The sequence below is a fragment of the Lissotriton helveticus genome, chromosome 9 (genome assembly GCF_964261635.1).
Source record: "Lissotriton helveticus chromosome 9, aLisHel1.1, whole genome shotgun sequence".
Taxonomy (NCBI): Eukaryota; Metazoa; Chordata; class Amphibia; order Caudata; family Salamandridae; genus Lissotriton; species Lissotriton helveticus.
The window spans coordinates 909,483,778-909,506,556 of NC_136070.1; the positions used below are offsets into that span (position 1 = coordinate 909,483,778).

The 22,779-nt window shown below is 44.3% G+C and overlaps 1 protein-coding gene across 1 annotated transcript in view; it reads right to left on the reverse strand.

Moving 5' to 3' along the window:
• Positions 1–22,779, reverse strand: part of NAPA (NSF attachment protein alpha) — a 179,139-nt gene that overhangs the window by 12,203 nt on the left and 144,157 nt on the right. Inside the window, exons 9-10 of the mRNA XM_078661084.1 lie at positions 22,447–22,515; positions 21,999–22,049 (exon numbers count right to left, since the gene is read on the reverse strand). Of these exons, the coding sequence (XP_078517210.1) occupies positions 21,999–22,049; positions 22,447–22,515 (120 nt within the window). The remainder of the gene's footprint in view (positions 1–21,998; positions 22,050–22,446; positions 22,516–22,779) is intronic.

Genomic DNA, 22,779 nt, shown 5'->3' on the forward strand with positions numbered 1-22,779 from the left:
GGCGCCCTTGGTCGACTTCCCCGGGTCGACAGCCTTCTTCTGCTTCGGCTGCCCCGACGGATCGGGAGTCGAGGAGGCGGCCGGAGGGACAGACGTCTTCTGTTTCGACGGCGTCTCTATTAGATTTGTTTTCGTCGACACCGAAGGTTTCAGTTTCGGTTTCGTTTTGACCAACGTCGGCTCCGCAGAAGTGTCCGTAGCCGGGCCCATAGGCGAGGCCGTGAATCTGGGTGGAAGGTCTTGGGTAAGGCTGTGTGGCGATCCCTCGACCTGAGCCTTAGTGATTGTCCGATCGGGGCTTAGCTCTTCACATGAGCTATCTTCCGTGGCCCCATAGGCCTCATTGTCGTCTCCTACCTCGTCGACGACTTCTTCTGCATCGACCACCTCGACGTCCGCGTCGTATTCGTGGTCGATCTCCTCCGCTGGAGGGGAAACCTGCAAATGAACTAATTGTTCGTATGCTTCTTCTCTGTCGAAGATGTCCACCGGTGCCGGGGCCGATTGCCGGGCCTCCTGGCGCGCCACGCGCCGAAGTCGAATCGTCTTCTTCGATCGAAACCTGGAACAAGCCATACAGTTGGCTTCATCGTGGTCCGGCGACAGGCACTTGTTGCACACCGGGTGGACGTCGATGTGGGGGTACTTAGATCCGCACACGGGACATTTCTTGAACGGGCTCCGTTCCATGATGTGTCGTCGACAGTCTTGCTGCGTCGACTGGGCCTCGAGCACCGAAGAGCCACGCGACTCCTCTGGACGTCCGACTCGGGAACTGAGCCGGAACAGAGCTGGGACCGAACGCAAAACACCGACGGTATAGGAAAAGGCCTTCGGGCCTTAAGAAAAATCTATATCGATTCCGAACTGGAGATGTCGAATATACATCCGAACCCAATGGCGGAAAAAAACTATCTGGGGATGGAGTCGATGCCCATGCGCACTGTAGTCCAGGGGAGGAGCCACCTATCTCGTGATACTTCGAAGACTCTTCCAGGACAACAATGTGCAATCATCCGGACCCAACACTAGGCGGTGATCTATGCTATAGATATGAATTCAGCAGCCCACATGCCTCGAACCCTGTGTACCATATGCTACTTATAATTAAGTCAGTACTTGTCAATTAGGGATATCCAAAATGACATACACTTTGTCAGGTGTTAGAACACTGGCACCAAGGTCTGGTTAGCAGGTCTCAGTCCACTCAGGGTCGAAAAACTAGTAGTTCAAATTGGGTCAAAATGTGGGAAGAACCCTGAAAAAAGACTGTTTCTTACAGAGACAATTTAACCTAGCTGTGGTAAATGTCCTTCGTTCTTACTTTTCTCTTGAAGGAAAGGGCAGTTTAAATTTTAAATTTCAGCTACTTCAAACTGTACTCCGTAGAGGGTTTTGCTTCCAAATGGTAACTTAATACCATAGCTCATGTCTGCCATGAGTGTCTTCACGGGGCTAATGTGGCAGTTAATCTAGGAGTTCTGAGAGAACAGAGAGTAACTCCATTGGATTGTTCCAAGAGAGACTAGAGGTTTTAGAGGACACAAGGATTTAAAACTTACAAATACTGCATTCATCAATCTTATGTATTTGGGGCAGGTACTATATACCTGTATCAAGACCATCAGAAAGAGTATCCTAACAGAGCATCGAGCATCATACTTGCAAGTAACAGTTTACTTATCTTTTCAACATAAAGCAAAGTAACAGCCACAGAAATGTTACAACTAAACAAGACGGTCACAAGTGAATTTATCTAAAAGGCAATAGGGTCAGGATTTGAATGGTGCAGCAGTACCAGGACCAAAAGCTCTAAGCACCCCACTAAACACCTAATATTGCTTTATTTTACAACTGTACAGGCAGACACAATTGCAGTTATCTTTCAGTTAAAAGGGGCTTTATTTGAATGGTGCATCAGGTGCAATGGCACAGGGGCGAAAAGCTCTAGGGACCTCACTAATCGCAGAATATTACTCAATTTCACTACTAAACAGGGAATCACAAGTGCAGTTATTTAGTAGGCACTATGGTTATGATTTCAATGGTGCTGCAGGTGCAGTGGCACCGGGTTTAAAAGTTGCCAGACCTCCACATATCACTATATTTGACTACTAAATAAGCAGTCACAAGTGCAGTTACCTTGCAGGCAATTGGATCAGGATTTGAATGGAGCAGTAGCACCAGGGCAGAAAGCTCTAGGAACCCCTCTAAATACCAAATATTGCTACTACTAAACAGGCAGTCACAAATGCGTGTTATCTTGCAGACAACTAGGGGTATGATTTGAACGGTGCAGTGGCACCGGGCCCAAATGTTGTCAAAACTCGTCTAAACACAACATTAATTCTATTATTTTCCGCTTTCATTACATTTTTCAAAATGTTGCTATTACTTACCCGCACTATGCTGCAAGTAACAGCACAATATATTGCCTTTTTGTAAATTAATAAGTCATAACACTTTAACAGACTTTCTGTAACTCATATTGTATAACTATTCGGCAAGCCACAGCTTACAACAAAAAATTGCTTTTTATTAATCACAGAGACGAAACCTAAAGCATTTACCAATGCTTGTTAGTGTTGCAATAACCCTGGCACAGTATAACGAATCCTCGCAAAATTTTCTAAAAAAGTTTGCCAATCACTTTAGCTGCAGTCTTAAAAGTTTCAGGGTAATCCATCTACAAGGGCGGAGAAAAAGGCGGGGGTCCCAAAACGTGTTCACCATGCAATTTCCCATAGGGATTTTAGACACCGCTACAGCCTGAACGGCTGAATGGAATTACACCACATTTGGCAGAAAGGTAGCTGTTAGTCCATAAAGCGACCTTTTTTGTAAGTTGGTGTAAATCCATTAGGTAATTTTGGAAATATTAAGGGAAATCCAAACTGGGATGTATAGGGACGCCCATGCTTAAATCGGTTTGGCTGCAATATTGGGACTCTGCTTCAGTCAAGTCCCAGAAAAAACTTTAAAAAGAAAGAAAAAGGAAAGTTGGTCAGGTAAGAAATACCCTGACCCCCTAACTGTGGTCCCCGGATCCCCCTGTGGCCCCGACAGGGCCAAAAAGCACTTAAAAAAAAATGCTATGGGAATGTGACTGAGTCGCAAATCTGCAGTAATATAAAATACATGAGGCTTTTTAAAGGAGGGGGGAGAGGGGGGGAGGCTCACTGCCCCCCCACCTTTAACTTAATTATGCCAGGGGGACCCCCAACTTCCCCGGGCAAAGTTAAATATGGAGAAGGGGGGCCACACAGACCCCCCCCCCCTCACACCCCAGGGCTTTCTTTTTTCTTTTGGCAAGAAAGGGACCTGCACAGCCACCCTCCTGGTACCACCACCTCCACAGGGAAGGCCCTTGAAAATCAAAGAAAGGGGGCAGCGCAACCCCCCCCCCCCCAATCCCCCAACTCACCAGGGCCAGCTCGTACTTTGTACAGGGGTCCCCACCCCTGGGACATGGCTGCTTGCTTTAGCTTCGCGGTAGCTGACAGCTCCCACCAAGCTTAAGCAAACACTCTGGTGCTAGTGTGCGGAAACTGTCAAAGTGCTGCCACCCGCTGCAGTGGCATTACAAAATGTAAGGAGGCCCCCTGCAAGATATGCTGAAGGAGCCCCTCACAGTCACATCTGTAGGGCCTGAGGAGGCCCCCTCCAGAATGAGTAAGCCGGGGCCCCCGCACCGTGGAGCTTGCAGGGGCCTTTGTTACACTACTGACACTCTGAAAGAGGAGGTTTCATCTCTTTCACTGCTCACAGACATGCAGTTAGGGAAAGAGATGAAACAGATTGCTTCTGCACTGAGGGAGATACCTTTCGTGCAGCTCCCTCTATGCAGTATCAATGCCAGCTCCTGCAAGAGTAGATTAGCTGGCTGGAATCACGAAGGCCTTGAGGCTCCTTTGCAGTACCGGAGGAAAAGAGAGTAGGCAAAATAATGGTGAAAAACTAGCAGAAAGAGGCAGAAATTAAGGTCAGCAACGAGCAGAAAGAGGCAAAATAACGTTGAGAAACTAGCAGAAAAAGGCAGAATAAAGTTCAGAAGGGAGCAAAAAGGGGCAGAATAGAGGTCAGAAACCAGCAGCAAGAGGCAGATTAACGGTTAGGAACAAACAGAAAGAGGCAAAATAGAGGATAGGAGCGAGGAGAGAAGAGGCAGAAAAATGCGAGGAGGAAGCACAAAACCGAAGGCAGCAGAGGGTAGTGGACTGCAGGCAAGCTGGACAGAAGGACAGTCTGAGGGTGAGCTGACATGAAGACCTCCTCCCGTGTGCCCGCTACTCTGGTTTACCAAGCACCCACTGACAGACACACTCCTACACTCATGTAACAACTCACAGACCCACTTAAGAGAATAATACACCCCACTCACACTCATGCACCTACTCAGATCCATTCAAGCACTCATTCACCCACTCATACACTCACAGACCTACTCAGAGACTCACACACTCACATACCCACTCAGAGACACACACACACACACACACACACACACACTTACAGACCCACCAAGACTCACTCGCACATCCACTCACACACTCATGCATCCACTCAGACTCACAGACCCAATCAGACACCCACACCCACTCAGAGACTAATGCATTCACTCAGACCTTCAAAGACACTGATGCATCCACTCACTGATCCATTCAGACTCAAAGACCCACTCCGACACACACGCATCCAGTCACAGACCCACTCAGTCTCATGCACACACTCACAGACCCACTCAGACACACTAACACCCACTCACTCACACACTGGGACATTCATGCACTCACTCACACACACACACACACACTCATTGTCAAAGGTTACATTTAGCAAATAAATTTTTAGAAAAACCTTGGAAAATCACTTAAAAACCAAAGGTTACAGGGACGTTCTAGATAGGGAATATATATATTTTTATACTTTAGAAATTAACAGAAAAAACAAAGGTTAAAGGGACTTTATAGTTGGGGCTCAGATTTCACTTGTACAATTACAGTGAAATTCTGCAGTTAGACTTTCTGAAGTTAACTATAACTTACACCCCAGCAATGCACTGCGTATGACCTCACATATTACATCACTCATGACATGGTCAATGTCATGGTTTTAAACATTTTGTTTCTGAATTGTAAAGTTGCGGTAAGAAACACACACACACACACACACACACACACACACACACACCAACCAATTGAAATACTGCACTTCAGGAGATTCATGAAATACATTTTATTGGGCGCACACCACGGAGGTATAGTTTATTGATGCAACGGTATACTTTGTGGATAACCAAATACAAACAACCCAATATCGTAAACTTGCCTCAACAAAAAGCATTCTAAATGGATCTAGCTATCACCCTAACTCCTTTAAGAACATTCCACTTGGTGAATTTATAAGAATGAGACAGAACTGCTCAAAAAACAAAGAAAATGGAGGTAAAATATGTTGTAACAGAACAAAGATTTCTACAAAGGGGATATGGATATAGAGAGACATCAAAGAGGGAAAAGAACAAGCTAAACCCTTACATGTACCCAAGCACTAGTCAATAACAGTCAAAACATTAAAAATGTGACTAAAGGGGACATCACAATCAGAATGGTAATGACATACAGCAAGGAGAAACTGCGTATTGTGAATATCCTGAACGAATACTGGAACATACTGAAAAAGGACCCTGATATTGGGATTATGTTGGGACTATGTTGGGACCAAGACCTACTATAAGCTATCGGAAAGTACGCTCATTTAAAGACAAACTGGTGAGAAGCAACTTTGTGGACAATAAACCAAGGAACTTGTTGGAGGAGCAACAAATGGGATTCCAGTTGGTGACGGCATGTCAGGAGAAATCAAACCGTAATCATTTTTAAAAGCAAAAAGAATTATGCACTCCAGGAGTTCATTCACAAAAGTACTTTAATTGTTCTGCTAATACCAATATGTTTCGACTGTGAAGTCTTGGTCACGGTTGGGCGAGTCCAATTTTAATTGCACTTGTATTTGTATTTGTATTTGTATCTGGGTTTTATATCGCGCCAACTCACCGACAGGTCTCAAAGCGCTTCTGACCGAGTACAGCAACAAGAAACAAGAGGGAAGGATGTAAAATAACGGTCAATCTTACAGGGATGTGAACGCATCCTTGAAGAGTAAGGTCTTCAGGGATTTCCTAAAACGGAGAAGATTAGGTTCTCTACGAAGCACCTCCGGCAATTTGTTCCAGATGGAAGGAGCTTGGACTGAAAAGGATCTGCCACCTTTAGTTGCCAGTTTAAAGCGTGGGCAGGATAGCAGAAAAGAGTTGGAGGATCGCAGGACGCGTCTAGGTTCATACACTTCCAGCCTATCTTTTATATAGGCCGGGGCCTGTCCATGAATTGCTTTGTGACAAATAATATACTTATATATATTTTTATATATATTTATATTATTTTATTATATTATATTTATATTTATATATATATAGACTTATATATAAACAACCCAATTTGCCCATTATGAGGCATTCTGGAATATGTGTTTTTTTTATATTGGTTTAAAAAAACTTTACTGACTTGCATTTTGTACAACAGATATTTCAAAGATATTGTGAGCCTTATTATACAGATAATCAATAATTTGCATAAGAAGTTTAGATATTCCAATGAACATAACTACATATATATGTACAATTTAATTAATATTTGCCCTTGATAGTGGGTAAAGTTGTTGGCTAAGTCCCATATGATAATTTTGTTGGGATCGGACCCAATAATGGAGCATATATATATGTATCAATTTGACATGTTCAAATAGTGTCACATATGACGCCTAATTGATCTATCAACATACTCTCTGTATTGGCGGAATGCCTCTAATTGGAGGATGTGTCCATAGTGGACAGTTTCTTATGTCCTAAGTAGTAGGAATAGTTCCTATGTTCTGTATGGTTTACGATTATCATAATGGCATCACATTTTCTTGCATGTAAAAGGAGGGACACTCGTTCATTCTATCTTGCACAGGTAGACATTTCTGTAGACCAAAACCTCCTTAGTTGCTGATGAATTTAATAAATACTGTGATATGGAGCAACTATGCCTATTTATCTGCAAATTCAATGTGAATTAGTGATGGACATACAACTCTTCATCGGTGTCCAGGCCTTGCAGCTGTTTGGCCCTGAACCGTACTATCATACAAGACTCCAGGCGTCTTAATTTAAGTGCTTTGTCACCACCTCTTTCTGGTTTTGGAACATTTGCTATGCCACAGAATCTCGTATTTTTGCCATGTGTAACCTTCATGGGTGTCTAGCTGTTTTGCCATGGTATAGTTAGTTTCCTTGTTTTGTACGGCTCTGATATGTTCCAATATACTTTTTTTTAATGGACAGATGGTGCTGCCCATGTATTTCTGGCCGTAGTCACATTCGATCATGTATACAACATGAATGGTTTCACATGTGATTTTATGATTATTCGGTCTTTAAAATCAATGAGTTGTTTTATGTTTCTCCCAATTTTGCATGCCTTACATTTGTCACATTTCATGAAACTTTTCTGAAAGTCTGTCATCCAGGACTCATTCTTGGATTGTGAAAAATGGCTTTTTACTAATTTATCTTACAAAGAAGATGCTTTGCGGAAAGAGACATCCATTTCATTCCCTTGAATTTAACACAGTCTGGATCTTTTTAATGATATTCCAATATTTATTCATGATTTTAATAATTTAATCTTTTTCTTTACTGTAGGTCAAGATCAGCCTTATCTTTTGATTTTGACTTTCCCGGTTAGGTTATCTGGCATTGTTTCTTACAGTTTCAAGCCTCGGGTGGGCTGTTGCTCTTGTTTTCCTGTGTGATTCATTCTGAAGCCTCTCTGTTTGAATTTTATATGTTGGACACTATTTGAACATGTCAAATTGATACATATAGGTTTCATATTTGGGTCAGATCAAAACAAAATAATAACATGGCACTTAGCCAACAACTGTACCCATTATCAAGGGCAAATATTTAAATTGTACATATACATGCAGTTATGTTCATTAGAATATCAAAACCTTTTATGGAAATTATTGATTAACTGTATAATATGGCTCACAATATATCTTTGGAATATCTGTTGTACAAAATGAAAGTCAGTAAAGTTTTTTAAAGCAATGTAAAAAAACACATATCCCATAATGCCTCATAATGGGTAAATTGGGTTGTTTGTAAATAAGTGCAATTAAAGTAGGACTCACCCAACCATGACCAAGACTTCGCAGTCGAAACGGGTTGGTGTTAGTGGTACAATTAAAGTACTTTTGTGAATGAACTCCTTGAGTGGGGCATCATTCTTTACGCTTTAAAGCAAAAACATGCAGCATAATTATTTTTGCTTTTAAAAAATAAATATATATTTATATAAAATATTTTTGGACAGGGACCAATCACAGCGTTCGCTCCTGTGGGAGGTAGCAAGGTGCTGAGCTCAGCATGGATAGCACTTTGCTAATCCTATGCTTAAAGATTTGGCTGAATAAATGGCAAAAGGCTCTGCTTCTTTCTAGCTCCACGTGGATGGCACTTTGCTAATCCTATGTTTAAAAGCTTTTCTAGAAAAACATACATTTGAGGTGGGCAGATTCAGAGTGTCCCTGGTGTTGCAGGGTGCTCTATATAGGAGCTGCTCTTCACTTAAATTTGGGAACTACCCAGAGTTCTCTGTTTCCTATTTTGCATATTTTATTCGTCACTCTAAGCCTGACATGGTATTGTGTGTAAATATATAAATATATATATATATATATATATATATATATATATATACACACACATATATACATATATATATATATATATATGAAGTAAAACTCTTCAACTTCGCAATCCCTTTCCCGTAGGGCACAAACAAAGAGCACAGACCACGAAAGTGCAAATCCTTCAATTTTATTCTGTTGCAATTCACTCCATAGTACAACTAGATGGGGCAGCCATTACGCGTTTCATTCCAATATATATTTATTTTACCACCTTATTACACACTCTTTTTTGGGTCGCTAATCAGACAACACTAACTGGAACTCGCCACTCTCCCATGCAGTGTGTTGGGACAGATGCAATTTGAGAAGTTATAAATAGCTATGAATTCACATGCCAGAATTTCTGTAGTACGTAAGGGTATAACCAGTGCATGGAAAAGGCATGAGTTCTAGTTAATGTAGTGTGGCGAGTGAAGTGGCATGACTGTTTGGAGGTGCGCGACTTATAGTAATTTGGAGGTGGAGCGTAAATTATAAATTGAAGTTATGATTATAACTTTACAATTTGTAATGTTTAAATTGGACTTGTATGGAAAGAATAAAGTATTTCTAACTATAAATTATCTTTAACTTTTGTTTTTTTATTGTTAATCACTTATTTTTTTATAAAAATATGTTTCAAATCGCAGAGTGGAGTGTCATTCACTGGAGTGACGTAAAGTGGAGTGCTATACAGTACATTGCAGGAGATTGTTGTAGATCTGAGTGGAGTTTTGTAGAGTGGAAAAAGGGGATTAGCGTGAGGAGATTAAAGTACAGTGAAGTAAATTGTTACACAATGAAATGGTGTGATGGCTCGTACAGTGGAATGGAGTTTCATACAGAGCAGCTGAGTGTTGTACAGTGCAGTGGTGTGTGGAAAAGAGTTAAGTGTTGTACAGTGGAGAATCGCAAAATGGAGTGAGGTGGAGTGTCTGATTAGTGTGGCATAGTGTAGTAGAGTGTTGTAGAGCGTAGTGGTGTAGAGCTGAATTCAGTGAAGAATAGTGTAGCACACTTCAATGTTGTCAAGTGCAGTGTTGTACAGTAGAGTGGCAGAGAGTTTCATACAGTGTACTATCCCACTGTAGAGTCATTATTTGTGAGAACACATGAGTGGCTAGTTGCAATAAGTGTTGTCTGGTTCACAGGTTGAAAAGGGTGTGTGATGAGGTGAGCTAATTATAATAATTTGCAGGTGGTGGATAGATTGCAAATAAAAGCTATAACTTTAGAATTTATAAAGCTTGTGTAGTTTAGATTTTGTAAAAAAACGTTATTAATTATAAGTCTTAACCTTTGTTTTTTCATTGAATTTCAAATTGCTGTGGAGTGGAGTTTTGTTCAATATAGTGGAGAAGTGTGCTGTAAAGTCTGTTGTCAGAGTGGAGTACTGTAGAGTGAAGTGGTGTATCGAACAGTATAAAAAGTGTTATATTGTGTAGTGGCATGGTGTTTCATATAGTGGAGTAAAGTATCATAGAGCGGAGTGGCGAGTTGCAGAGTGGACTGCTGTGTCGTACAGTAGAGTAGGGTGCTGCAGACGGTCAGAGAGGAGTAGAGTGTTTTAGAGTAGATTAGGGTGATGTAGTGTGTCAGAGTGGAGTATCCCTGAGTGACGAGTCGGAGTACAATGGAGGAAAGTGTCATAGAGTGGAGTGCTATATAATGGAGTGGCGTATCGTAGAGGAAGAGTGGTGTGTCGTTGAGTTATAGTGTAGTAATGTGGCATAGAGTGGATGGGCATTGAGTAGAGTGTCAGAGTGTAGTACAGTGTTGTAGGGTGGAGTTGGGTACAGTGGAGTGGTGTAGAGCAGTGTCTGTACAGCGGCAGAGTGCGATAAAGTGTAGTAGAGTGGAGTTGGGTAGCGTGGAGTGGAGTGTTGTGTCTCAGTGGAGTGCCGTATAGTAGACTACAGTGGCATGGAGTGCAGTAGTGGAGTGACGTAGCGTGGCATAAAGTAGAGTAAAGTGTCATAATTTGGAGTACCATGTTATACAGTAGAGTGTTGTCTCATACAGTATTGGAAAGCATGGTAGACTACAGAAGAGTAAAGTGGCATACAGTCTAGTAAAGATGGTTAGAGTGGGTTGGTATACAGTAGTTTTGTACAGTGGATTGCCATAGTGTCAGAGTAGAATGGCATATGTGTATTTTTGTTAAGTACATGTTCCCCTGTAGGTATCTTGGTGCTGAATAACAGATGTTTATTGTTACCCTACTTAATAGTGATCATTTTATCAACGTCAGATGGATGAAAGCCTGAGTGAACCCGCAGGGATTTGAACCTGTGACCATGAGGTCGAACACAGGCCCCTTCAGTGGACGCATTAGTCCACTGAGCCACTAGGCCCATATATATAGTGGCGTAGTGGGGGTGGTGTACAGTGGAGGAGAGAAGAAGAGTGGAATACTGTGTCAGAGTAGAGTGGAGTAAAGTGGGGTGCAGGGGCAAACAAACAGTTGCATACAGTGTTGTATAGTGGACTGCAGCATCGTAGAGTGCCACAGAGTGTTGTACAGTGGCATTCAGTTCAGTACTGTGCTGTACAGTGGAGTGGAGGGATATAGACAGGATTAAAATGTCAGGGGGTGGCATACAATGTAGTAAAGTGTTGAAGAGTGGAGTTGCAGAGTGCAGTAGTGTGTCAAAGAGTGGAGCTGCATAGAGTGGATTGTTGTACAGTAGAAAGTCTCGTATAGTTGAGTAGAGCAACGTAATACAGTGTGTCAGAGTGGGATGTGGTGGCATACCATAGGTAGTAAACTGTTATCAATTGGAGTGGGGTGTCATACAGTGGAGTGATGTGTCAGAGTATGGAAAAGTGGCGTACAGTGCTATAGAGTGTACTAGACAGTTACAGAGTTGAGTTATATTGAGTGGAGGAGAGTGTCGTACAGTGGAGCGATGTAGAATGGAATGGTGTACATTGTAGTGGCGTAGAGTGGAGTAGGGTGTAGTGGATTAGCGTTGAGTTGAGTAGCGTAATTGAAGTGGCGTAGCATAGAGGTAAAGAAACGGTTATATATTGGAGCGGTGTCTCATACAGAGTTGAGTGCTGTGTAGTACAAGGTTGAAAGACGTTGCAGAGTAGAGTGTTGTACAACAGTGTTTAGGGCCATAGAGTCAAGTACACGTTGGCAAGGTGAAGTGTATGGGTATACAGTGGAGTAGAGTCTAGTAGAGTGGCATAGAGTGTAGAAAAGTGGCGTTATATAGAGGAGTACACTGGAGTGGAATAGAGTTGCATACAGTGGAGTGGCCTACAATGGAATAATGTGGAGTTGCTTAGAGTGGAATACCATATAGTGCAGTAGCGTACAGTGAAGTGGCAGAGTGGAGTAGTGCAGACTGGAATGGCGTACAGTAGAGTGGGATGGAATATTTTCTGCTCCTTTTAACCCACTTGATATGAATATCATGGCCCTTTCCAAGCACCAAGACCCTTGTAGCAACACAGATCCAAGACTGGTCATGCTGCCTTCACTTATAATGGTTTTATCGCCTGGCTTGAAACTCTGTAAACAGATGAATTTTTCAGGTTGTATATTATCAAGTGAAACTGCGTCTCAAAACCATTTGAAGTCAACAATTTTTTTGGGCAAACCTGGTATTTTCTATCTGATAGAGACATCAAGTCGCAGATTCCTTAGCGTAGAATATCCCCAGGTGTCAGACTCGATCCGAAGACTCTTCAGCAGTAGCTCTGCATGCCGAGGGGTGGTGTCGCATTGGCTCTGTCCCAACGTCGTCCACGGATAGGATGTCAATAGAGCCATATAAGTCCCTCCCGGTGCGCTGACGTCAGTTTCCTTTTTTCCACGTCCCAACGCGGATCCAGGAGAAGCGGTTCCTCTGGCCTATTTTTGTTTTCCGGCCTTATTGACGCCTTTTAGCGTCTGGGAACAGTGTGAGATGTCTAAGGGCTTCAAGTTGCGTGAGACCTGTACGCGGCAGATGCCGGCGACGGATCCACATGAGATCTGCATGTGGTGCTTGGGAGAGGGAGAGCGAGAGAGAGTGAGAAGCCGAAGTCCCTGCTGGAACATTGGATGAAGTTGCTGTCCGCCCGGCAGTCCCGTTCGGAATCCTCGCGTCGCCGGTTTACATCTCGAACTGGGCCTTTTGTTCGGGACAGGTCATGGAGTCATTCCAGCGGATGTCACTCGCCTGACGCAGGTAAGCACAGGAAGAAGTCACGGGGGTCTTCGACCTCCCATAATAGTGATGCCAGGGCCAGCTGCTCCCAGTCTTCACCGGACACGGGCACCCAGGAGTTGACCTCCACCTACCCACCATTTCCTGGTATTGGGGCGACTAGATCCCAGATGGAAGCCTATTCTCAGGCTTTACAGGCCATCTTTGGGTCATCTCCTCTCCCTGGTGTGCCTTTGGACACCAGAGGGGGTAGAGGCTCAGATCGGGAATTCGCTGGCAGGTTTTCATTCGGAGTCGGGTATCCTGACTCTGGTTCCAGAGTCGCTGCAACATCGGGACACGGCCAGGAGGGACATCAGGCCCTCCTGTGGCGTCACCGCACAGCCCATTGGGGCTCCCTGCGCTGGATGCAGGTGCAGGGTGGAGCTCGACTCAGACTCGAAGCCATTCCTCCCTGCAGTTTCCCATCTTGGTGGAGGTCAAGTTGATGCCGGCCCAACATCGGGCAGACGAGTCCTCTTCGGTGATCGTCGATGCAACGCCGTCCAAACCTCGGTCGACACCCAGCCATCCCCTGCTGTTCCTCTTTTGGTGGAAGATGAGGCCCCTGAGGTGCCCTCCTCGGAACAGGTGCCCATGGTGCATTGGCAGGCTTTTTCTGGTCCTCGGGCTGCTGAGGCTCTGCCTTTTGGTGGACGGGTCAGCCTACAACAGTCCCCTAAAGATGGCTTATTGTCGCCACCTAGAATGGCCACGGAGGCTAGAGCGGAGTTTGCAAGAGTGGTTCGAAAAGCTGCGGATATCTTATTGATGCAGCCTCCCTCAATCTCTCTGCCTTTTGATCTCTTGTTGGATCTACTTCATCAGGGCGCCATGGAGGTGGAGCCCTTGCTGCCTTTTGGCAGGTCATTATATGACATTCTACTAGGGACTTGGGTGAGACCCTCATCAGGAGGCATTGTGGGTCGTGCTATTGCATGTCTTCACCTAGCTCCAGATTACACTGTTTGTTTGTCCCTCCATCCTAGAGCTCAAGGGCTGGTAGACCAGGCTGCCTCTGTCTCGTTACTTTACTCCCCTCCTCAGTTACTTCCTCCCACTAGAGAGTCTCGTTGGTTGGAGTTGTGTGGCCGCCATGTCTTTGCATCCACCAGCTCGGCCCTTCAGTCCTTGAACACATCGTGCATGTTTGCATGTGCCACTTTTACCCTTTGGGACTCTGTCAAGGGTCTCCTTCCATCTCTACCGGAGGTCCCTCGGGCTGACCTGGATCGGCTGCTTCATTTTGGCAGGGAACTAACACAGTTTTCCATTCAGTGAGTCATGGACACCACGGACTCTGTGGTTTGGGCTATGGCCAGGTCAGTTGCTCTGCGCTGCCATGCCTGCCTGCGCAATGGCAGTGTCCCTTCGAATGTTCAGGAGCATCTTCAGGATTTGCCCTTTGATGGGGTCTCCCTTTTTGACAGTAATCCTGACTCAGCAGTCCAACGTCTCATGTCTGGGTTTCCATAAATCCTGTGGTTTATAGTAGTTGTTGCAAACTTTTAGTTTGGTTGCAGTATTGTCACAGTTTTTTCTGGTATCAGTCATGGGGTTCAAGAAGTTATTTCCCGGATGGACTGTACAGCTAATCAGCAGTTTTTGTCCTTATTTGGTACAGCTATCCAGCTGTTTCTGCATTTCTTTTTGAGTCCTCGGTCTACGAGCTAGTCTCAAGAGGTGTCCATGGCTTTTTATGGGGATAAGACTTATCCTAAGGGGGGTATTAGTTAGCTATTGTATAGCTGCTCTTCCTTGCACAGGAAGCTTCGAAGGATCCTGCAGGGTCTTAGGATGGTTATCTTCTGTCCCTCTGGGGGATTATCCTATGGTTCAAACTGTAGGCTTCTCCCTTCGTCGCTCTTCCTACTGTCGTAGGACATCCCCTCTGATGAGACCCATCAAGATTGGTGTGGCACTCAGGGCTTAGGAGTTGTGGTCTATGGTTGGGCTGTAGCCCTCTTCTGCCTCTGTGGAGGCAAACTGCTCCAGAGTATTGTTGGGTTTCTGCCACACCTGGCTCACCCCAGAGTGTTCTTTCAACTTTTCGCTGTGCTCTTTTTGTCTACATTGCCTGTCTGAGACGTAAGCAAGTGTCCCTTGTGGGCATGTTGTCCTGTTCCGCTCCGGAGCGGTTTCTTTCCGTATTCTGTGCGGACACGATGTGTGAGTAAACACTGGGTATGTTCATAGCCACGGGGTGCCTGCAGTATGCCTTGCACCACGGTCTTGGCTGCGTTCTATTCTTGTGGTATTGTCTACTCTTCATTCTCTGGTGTTGGGACGTGTTTAGGTCTTCTCTTGCGGCTCAGACCCGGTCTGCTTTTTGCCTATGAACAGTAGAGTGTACGCCAGCATAATTTGTGCCCTTTTTCCCTATGCATGTCCAAGACAGGGGCTCTAGTCCCTCTGCTTCTTGCCGTGTGGGGGCTCAGGTACTCCTGTTCCTGGCCCCTGTTGTTATCAGTGGAAGTATTCTTCTTCAGGATACTCACTGCCATTTCTGCAGTATCTGTATATAATATATATATATATATATATATATATATATATATATATATATATATATATATATATATATATATATATATATATATATATATACATACATATACATACATACATACATTTTCTGAATTCTATGTATGTGTATTACTAACTAATTTCATCGTTAGTGTGGTGGTCAAGTCTCCGCCTGTCACATGGGAGACCTGGGTTCCTACCCCGACGGGGCTGATGATGTTGCTTTTTGAAGTGTAACTTGACATGTGTTATATCCTGTTATAGTTACACGTCTTTTCCGTTGGTACCTCCAATATTATGTAGGGCATACTCGGAGTTCCCCTTGTCTTTCAATAAATATATTTTCATATATATATATATATATTTCATGGGATATCCACCCAGTGAGAGGGCAAGCATACTAGTTTTATTTTTGCTTGCTGTGGTATCTGGGTTTTTGTCCCAGTCCCGTTTCTCCCTCCCGGGAGCGAGCCTTATGTGTGTGTGCCCGACCTGGCCAGTATCCATTAACCATTGTACCTCTGGGTACGGTTGGCCGGTTCACTACTTGGTGATGCGCTCGTCTATTTTTGCCGACGCAAACGTGCTATTGATGCTACATTTCATTGGGATTTTGCATTCCTGTGGTGCAGTTCTCACGGTCCACACTGTCTGCTTATGTGTATCCCTGTCATCCACATACATGTATCTCCTGGTAGTCATAGTTCAGTGTATCTCTGCATGGTGACGTGTCCCTCCGCATGTTATTTTTGACATCCACTGTTGTGCATGCTCCGTTTGTATGCTCTGACTCGGTCATACTGTTTTGTTCCTTCTGAGGGAGTTTGTCTCTTTCGCATCCATGGGACCTGTGCTCGGTTTAACTTCTTCTTGTATAAGTTTGAGGAATTTCTTCCATTATACACTGGCCGATCTGGTTATGTGCTTCCCTTCTGTCCCTGTCTGGACGAGAGAGGCCTCGTACTGTCCTCTGATGGATTGTGGTGCCTTTGCCTCCCCTTGTTAATGCTCCCTTACGGCGCTTAATGGGTGTGGTGTCAGCCACACTGGCATTGCTCTCCCCACTGTGTTTTGGGCAATGTTATCGACGGATGAGTTCTCTTTGGAACTTGGTGGTTTTCAGGAGCAGACCCTCCTCCAATGGCGTATAGCTTTGGTATCTATTCTAAGTTAAGGAATCTGCGGCTAGATGTCTCTATCAGATGAACGAGTTACTTACCTTCGGTGAATATGTATCTGGTAGAGACACAGTCTAGCCGCAGATTCCCTAACGCCCATCCATCGGCCTCCGTTCTGCAAGGGCCTTTTCAGAGTGGATTCTACCTACTTGCCTCCTTCCAGGTGGCCTTTGTCTTCCTGCCAGATGGTCTGCCTCACCTCCCTCCGGGGTAGGATGTCTAATGCTGTTTTATCTGTTGCTTCTCCATCCATTCTCGAAATTGGATGGTGGGTTCAATATCCTTCCGTGCTCCTCCACCCTGGTTCTTCCAGTGTGGGGCTTGTTCATATTACTATACCCTCCCTTCCACCCTCTATTTTATAATCATTACTTGGGGTATCCTTGACTATATGGGGTCAATTATTTGCGGCATATTTGACTGTGCTACAATCAATAGGTAATTTATGGGGTGTATGATTGCACATTCTCTGTTGTTGCAGAAATGTGGTCAGTTACCATGAGTCATGTTGTTCCAGTTCTGTTGCCACTAACAGTTACATTCTGTGATTGCAGAATGCCTATCGTTTGCCATGTCATTCATCTCCAATGCTGTATTCCCTCATAGGAAGGCATGGCTCTTCGCTTCTGCAAAACTGTTCTAGGAGAGAGTACTCTGCTACCCGCCTTCAGCCCCTTACAGTATAAAGTACTCTTTCATTGATATACATGGTGATATTTCTCATCATTCTATGATTTCTTGTCATTGTTGTTTCGAAGATTTTGGATCATTTTTAGCACAAAGTTCCCACACTCTCACGGTTTTGGTAATGGCTCCGCGTTGTGGCGCGGAAAAGCTTCACATTAGAAAACTGATGTCAGCGCGCTGGGAGGGACTTATATGGCTCCATTGACATCATATCCGTGGACAACGTCAGTACGGAGCCATGCAACGCCGTACCCCGGCACGCAGAGGTACTGCTGAAGATTCTTCGGGTCCAGTCTGACGCCTGCACTGCTGAAGACTCTCCGGATCCAGTGCGACGCCTGGGGATATTCTAAGTAAAGGAATATGCGGCTAGACTGTGTCTCTACCAGATACTTTGTTACCGAAGGTAAGCAACTCGTTCTTCTCTTCTCTGCATACTGTGCTATAAATGTATTGTAATATTCCTTTATTCATAAAAAATTTGATCAACTCATCTTTATTAGTAGGATTAGGCACACTTTGTATGGCAAAAACTTTAGTTCAGTTCCATGCGTCGTGATCCTGTGACAAAGATACTCTTATCACTGTGAAATTAAATATGTGTTTCTCCGCTCTGAGGCAAGAGTCTATTTTTCTTCATGGTTTGCAAAACCTCTCAGATGAACTCTGTTCTGAGTGTTGGAAATGTGTTGAAAATATGTCTAACACCACCAGAAAAGACTTTCATCAATCTCTCTTGCCATGTCCTTTGGTACATCTGGTGTTACATACATGCCTGTATTACATATGGATCGTTATTCTCAATTTCAGATGCAAAAACGCCAAATGCAAAGGACACAAAGGGCGGAATTAGACAACCTGGAAAAGGAATTCGCCGCCGCACTATCAAAGCAGGCGGCACACCCTTCACCTGAAATCAACCGGGAGGTCCACCTTAAGCAAACAGCTTATGTGACGTGTCACAAGGAAGCTATGTTAACGCGCCTCCAGACAACTAGGCATAGGATTTACGAACTAGGAGATAAAGCGGGTAAGATGCTAGCCTGGCTTGATAAGAAAGAAAGAGCGAATAGGGTTATAAAGCAGCTGCTTTCTCCCACAGGCTCCTTGGTCTCTGAGCCGGATGGTATAGTGGAAATCCTGGCCGATCATTACGAACAATTATATGCCCCTCGAGCGACCTACACGTCTGCAGAGGCATATGACTATATCAAGGATTTGACTATCCCTCAACTTTCCCCTCGGGCGGCGCTCCTGTTAGAGGCGGACATTACCATAGAAGAACTTCAGGCTGTGACCTACTCACTTGCGTCGGGTAAGGCGCAGGGCCCTAACGGACTCCCGGTAGAACTGCATAAACAGACTGCACAGATCTCTGCTCCCTTCATGCTTGAAATGTTTCTTCATAGTCTCGAAGCTGGAGAGCTGCCAAGGGACCAACGGTTCGCCACCATAGTTGCGATCCACAAACCCGGTAGACCGGAGACAGATTGTGCATCTTATCGCCCCATCTCTCTGATAAATGCAGAGCCCAAAATCCTAGCCAAACTGCTAGCGATACGGCTTACCCCTCACCTCTCCTCCTTAGTGCATCCGGACCAGTCTGGGTTTATGCCACACTGCACTTAATTTACGGCGACTCTATGCGGTTCTGGCGCGCACACAATATATTCAGGAGCCAGCAGTCCTACTCTCCTTAGACGCCACTATGGCGTTTGATACCGTGGAATGGGCATACCTGTTTGCGGTATTCCGCCACATGGGCTTTGGCCCAAAATTCTGCGCTTGGGTTCACCTCTTTTACAGCAAGCCTCTGGCACACGTGGCGGCTAATGGATGTATCTCCCGAGACTTCCCGCTTGGTTGAGGTACGCGAGAGGGGTGTCCACTGTCTCCGCTGCTCTTCGCGCTGATCCTGGAGCCACTTGCCATCTGGATCAGATGGGAGCCCTCCATCAAGGGACTTTCCTGGACCGATACATGGGAGGACCGCATATCCTTATATGCGGATGATATTTTGCTATACTTCACTACCCCCAGGAAATCCATCCTAGAATTGTTGAACGTCTGTGAAAAATTCGGTAGGGTGTTGGGCTATACAATAAACTGGTCCAAATCTGTTCTTCATGTACTGATTGGTCCTCCACCTATTCTACCCGTGGGCTGCCCCTTGCGCATTACCGAGACGGCGTTTAGATACCTCGGTATCTATATCACGTCTGATTCCACCGAATTTTCCGCTTTAAATCTTAACCCCCATCTGGAACACTTTAAACGTTACGTCAAGGTGTGGCGGACTCTCCCGCTTACACTGTTGGGTAAGGCGGCCCTATACACAATGATGGCGCTTCCGCGATTTTTATATGTCCTTGAGAACACGCCATTTTTAGTCCCAGACTCTTATTTTAGAACCATTGCTACTACTGTTTCAAATCTCTTATGGGATGGGAGGCCTCCTCGTATCACGCAGGCTAAGCTGACAAAGAGTTGGTATGATGGGTGAATAGCGCTTCCTGATTTGGAATTATATTACTGGGCGGCCCATCTTAAACAGATAAATTACTGGTTACATGCCCCACAGACCGACCCGGCATATCTGGCGGATAGACACTGCTTGGAGAGTAAAGGACTGTTGGGTAACCTTTATAGCTGCCGTGTACCCTCAGACCTACTCGGGCCCCCGCGACACTCGGTTCAGCTTTGGTATAAGGCAAATAAGCGTCTTAAATGTTCTGGGACGATCACACTAATGACACCACTCTGGGACTCCTACAAGCTGGGTTTCCTTTGCAACAGTGCGGGATTCCGGAACTGGGATAACATAGGTATCTCAGTGGTGGGTGACCTCTGGAAGAGAGGGAAGATGGTGGACTTCTCCCACCTTCAAACACATCACGAAATGACACAGACAGAGGTTCCGATACCTCCAAATCAGACATGCACTCCAGTCGGTCATACCTGAAGATGATGAATTGCAGGATTTCTCCCCTCTAGAAGATAGGCTTCTGACAGAACATATGCCAGACAGGGCCACCTCGTTGACATACCGGAAATTGATAAACAACCTTCCTGACGGGACGTCCGCACTAAGACAGAACTGGTCCAGAGACGTGGGCGATTTTGACGATTCTGAATGGCAAGAGGCCCTTTCCTCCCCCCGAGAGACCGCCAAACCCTCTAGACTCAAGCTGGTTCAACTTAAAATACTACACCGCACGTACTACACTAGAACGATGCTATTTAAGATTGGACCCACCTCACATAAATATTGCTTACGACATTGTGGAGACGAAGGGACGTTCTACCATACTATATGGGACTGTAAACACATAGCAGCATTTTGGACGGCAGTCATGCGCACAATTTCCCAGACTATAGACATTTCCCTGGTGCCCGAGCCCCGTCGTTGTTTGTTGAACATATGGGAACCGAACGACTTAAACCATCAACAGCAAGATTGGGTAATGTTGGGCATGGTGGTGGCAAAACGTAATATTGCTTTATTGTGGGGCTCTGAAACACTGCCGACCCTCCGTAAGTGGTGCAAGGATATGGATGAAATGATGGTGGCTGAGAAGTCGGTATTCATCCACCGTGGGTGCCCCAAGAAATGGGAGAAAATCTGGGGGGCCTGGAATAAGTTTCGTGGTGACATCGGTGCCTCAGAATAACACTGACTGTGAACGTTAAGAATAGTAATATTGATGTCTCAGTGCCTGTGTCTTTTTATTTGCTTGTGACAATGATCAAGGTTGCTTTACTCACGTGATCCACCTGATGCATATCCTTTCTTATGTATGTATAATTGCCCTGCTTGCTTTGTTAATAAAAATATATATTTTTTAAAAACGCCAAATGCTTTAGCCTGAAGTAATTAGGACAACTAGAGGAAGGAATCAATGATTCTTGTCAGAGAGTTATACAAAAGAAACAATAATAATTAACAACTACCCTTTAATCCTTTAGGAGCAAAAGCTAGCTCTGCAGGAGAACAAAAGCTCTGCAGGAAAACAAAATGATAATTGGAAGGAAGTTGAAATACGGCTGAAAAGGCCCTAATTTGAAGGTACGCTGGGTACAAAAAAAATATTTGGTGCACTGAATTTTAGGACCAAACTTTGGAGTGTGTAGGCCACTTCTTGAAAGGGCAGAGTATGCGTGGCACATGGCAATGTATTTGTACAAAATAACAAATGCTGCAGGTAGTGATGTGCTCTAAAATAAAGCGTTGCAAGGTATGTTACTGGACTCTCCCCACCTTTGGAAAGATTCTAAACATACGAATCCAAGCAGCATCCCTGCTGAGAACACTACGATGTGAAGGTATTATAAAGAACTAATCATAAATGAGCCATTAAAAGCATTACTGAACATACAAACTAGGGGGCAGAGTATGTTAAAGTACTATAAAAGCTGTTCTCTATGTTCATGATGGATGTAATGCTTTAAGACAACAAACACTCACTGGTTTTCAAAGAGGCTTACATAGAGTGTTTCACTAGCTCTTACACAACTGGTTATCAGGGATAATCATGCGCTGCTGCAAGTAGCATTCATAGTCTCTTCTAACCTCACCAGTTAAGAGATCGACAACGTAATTACTTATCGGGTAACACAGAACACTTACAGAATCTGTGTAGCTGTCAATGCTCTGTTCTTCATGAGCTTCCAATAATTTCTGTGGGAAAAAAGAAGAAAAAAACGTCATTATGGACATTATTAGGTGCAAATGTCAAGTTGGCAGGACATTTCCCACACCCTTTTCTAATGACATGCACTAAACAATATATATATTCCCACCTTGTACCCTCCTGTAGTCATGATTAAATTCCTTACATTTTTTCCTTACAGTTTCCACTAACCTGTCGCTCCTCAAACATCCCTAAACTACCCTACATATCTGTTCTGGTTCTCGTGGTAGTTGTTATGCAGTTTTACACTGCCAGTTGCTGCTGAAAGGGTTCATGTGTTCTTTCTGCAAAGAAGATCCCATTGTTTCAAAAGAATGGACTTTATTTCCTTTACGGGACAAACATTTCTTCCAGTCAGAGTAGAAATACAGAAACTGGCCTTACTTTTACCAGCTTGCACTCCCGGGAATCTGAGAATGCCGGAAACATTTCTTCATACTTCTGTACTGCCAGCTAACAAAATATAAAGCGTGCAAAATTAAAAGCGGAAATGTTCATTTGTTTTATTCACATCACAAGAACTTCACTGTCAAACAAGCACACATTGCAGAGTACACACTTTCTATTTCCATGGGAATATTCATGAAATATACAATCCTTTCAAATAAAATTAATGTTTTCTAAAGTTAACCTCCATTTAAGTGCAGTGAGGTTACATAAAGGCCACATTTTCAAGTGTAGCCATCAGGCAATTCCTCGAGTTAAAATATTCTTTTA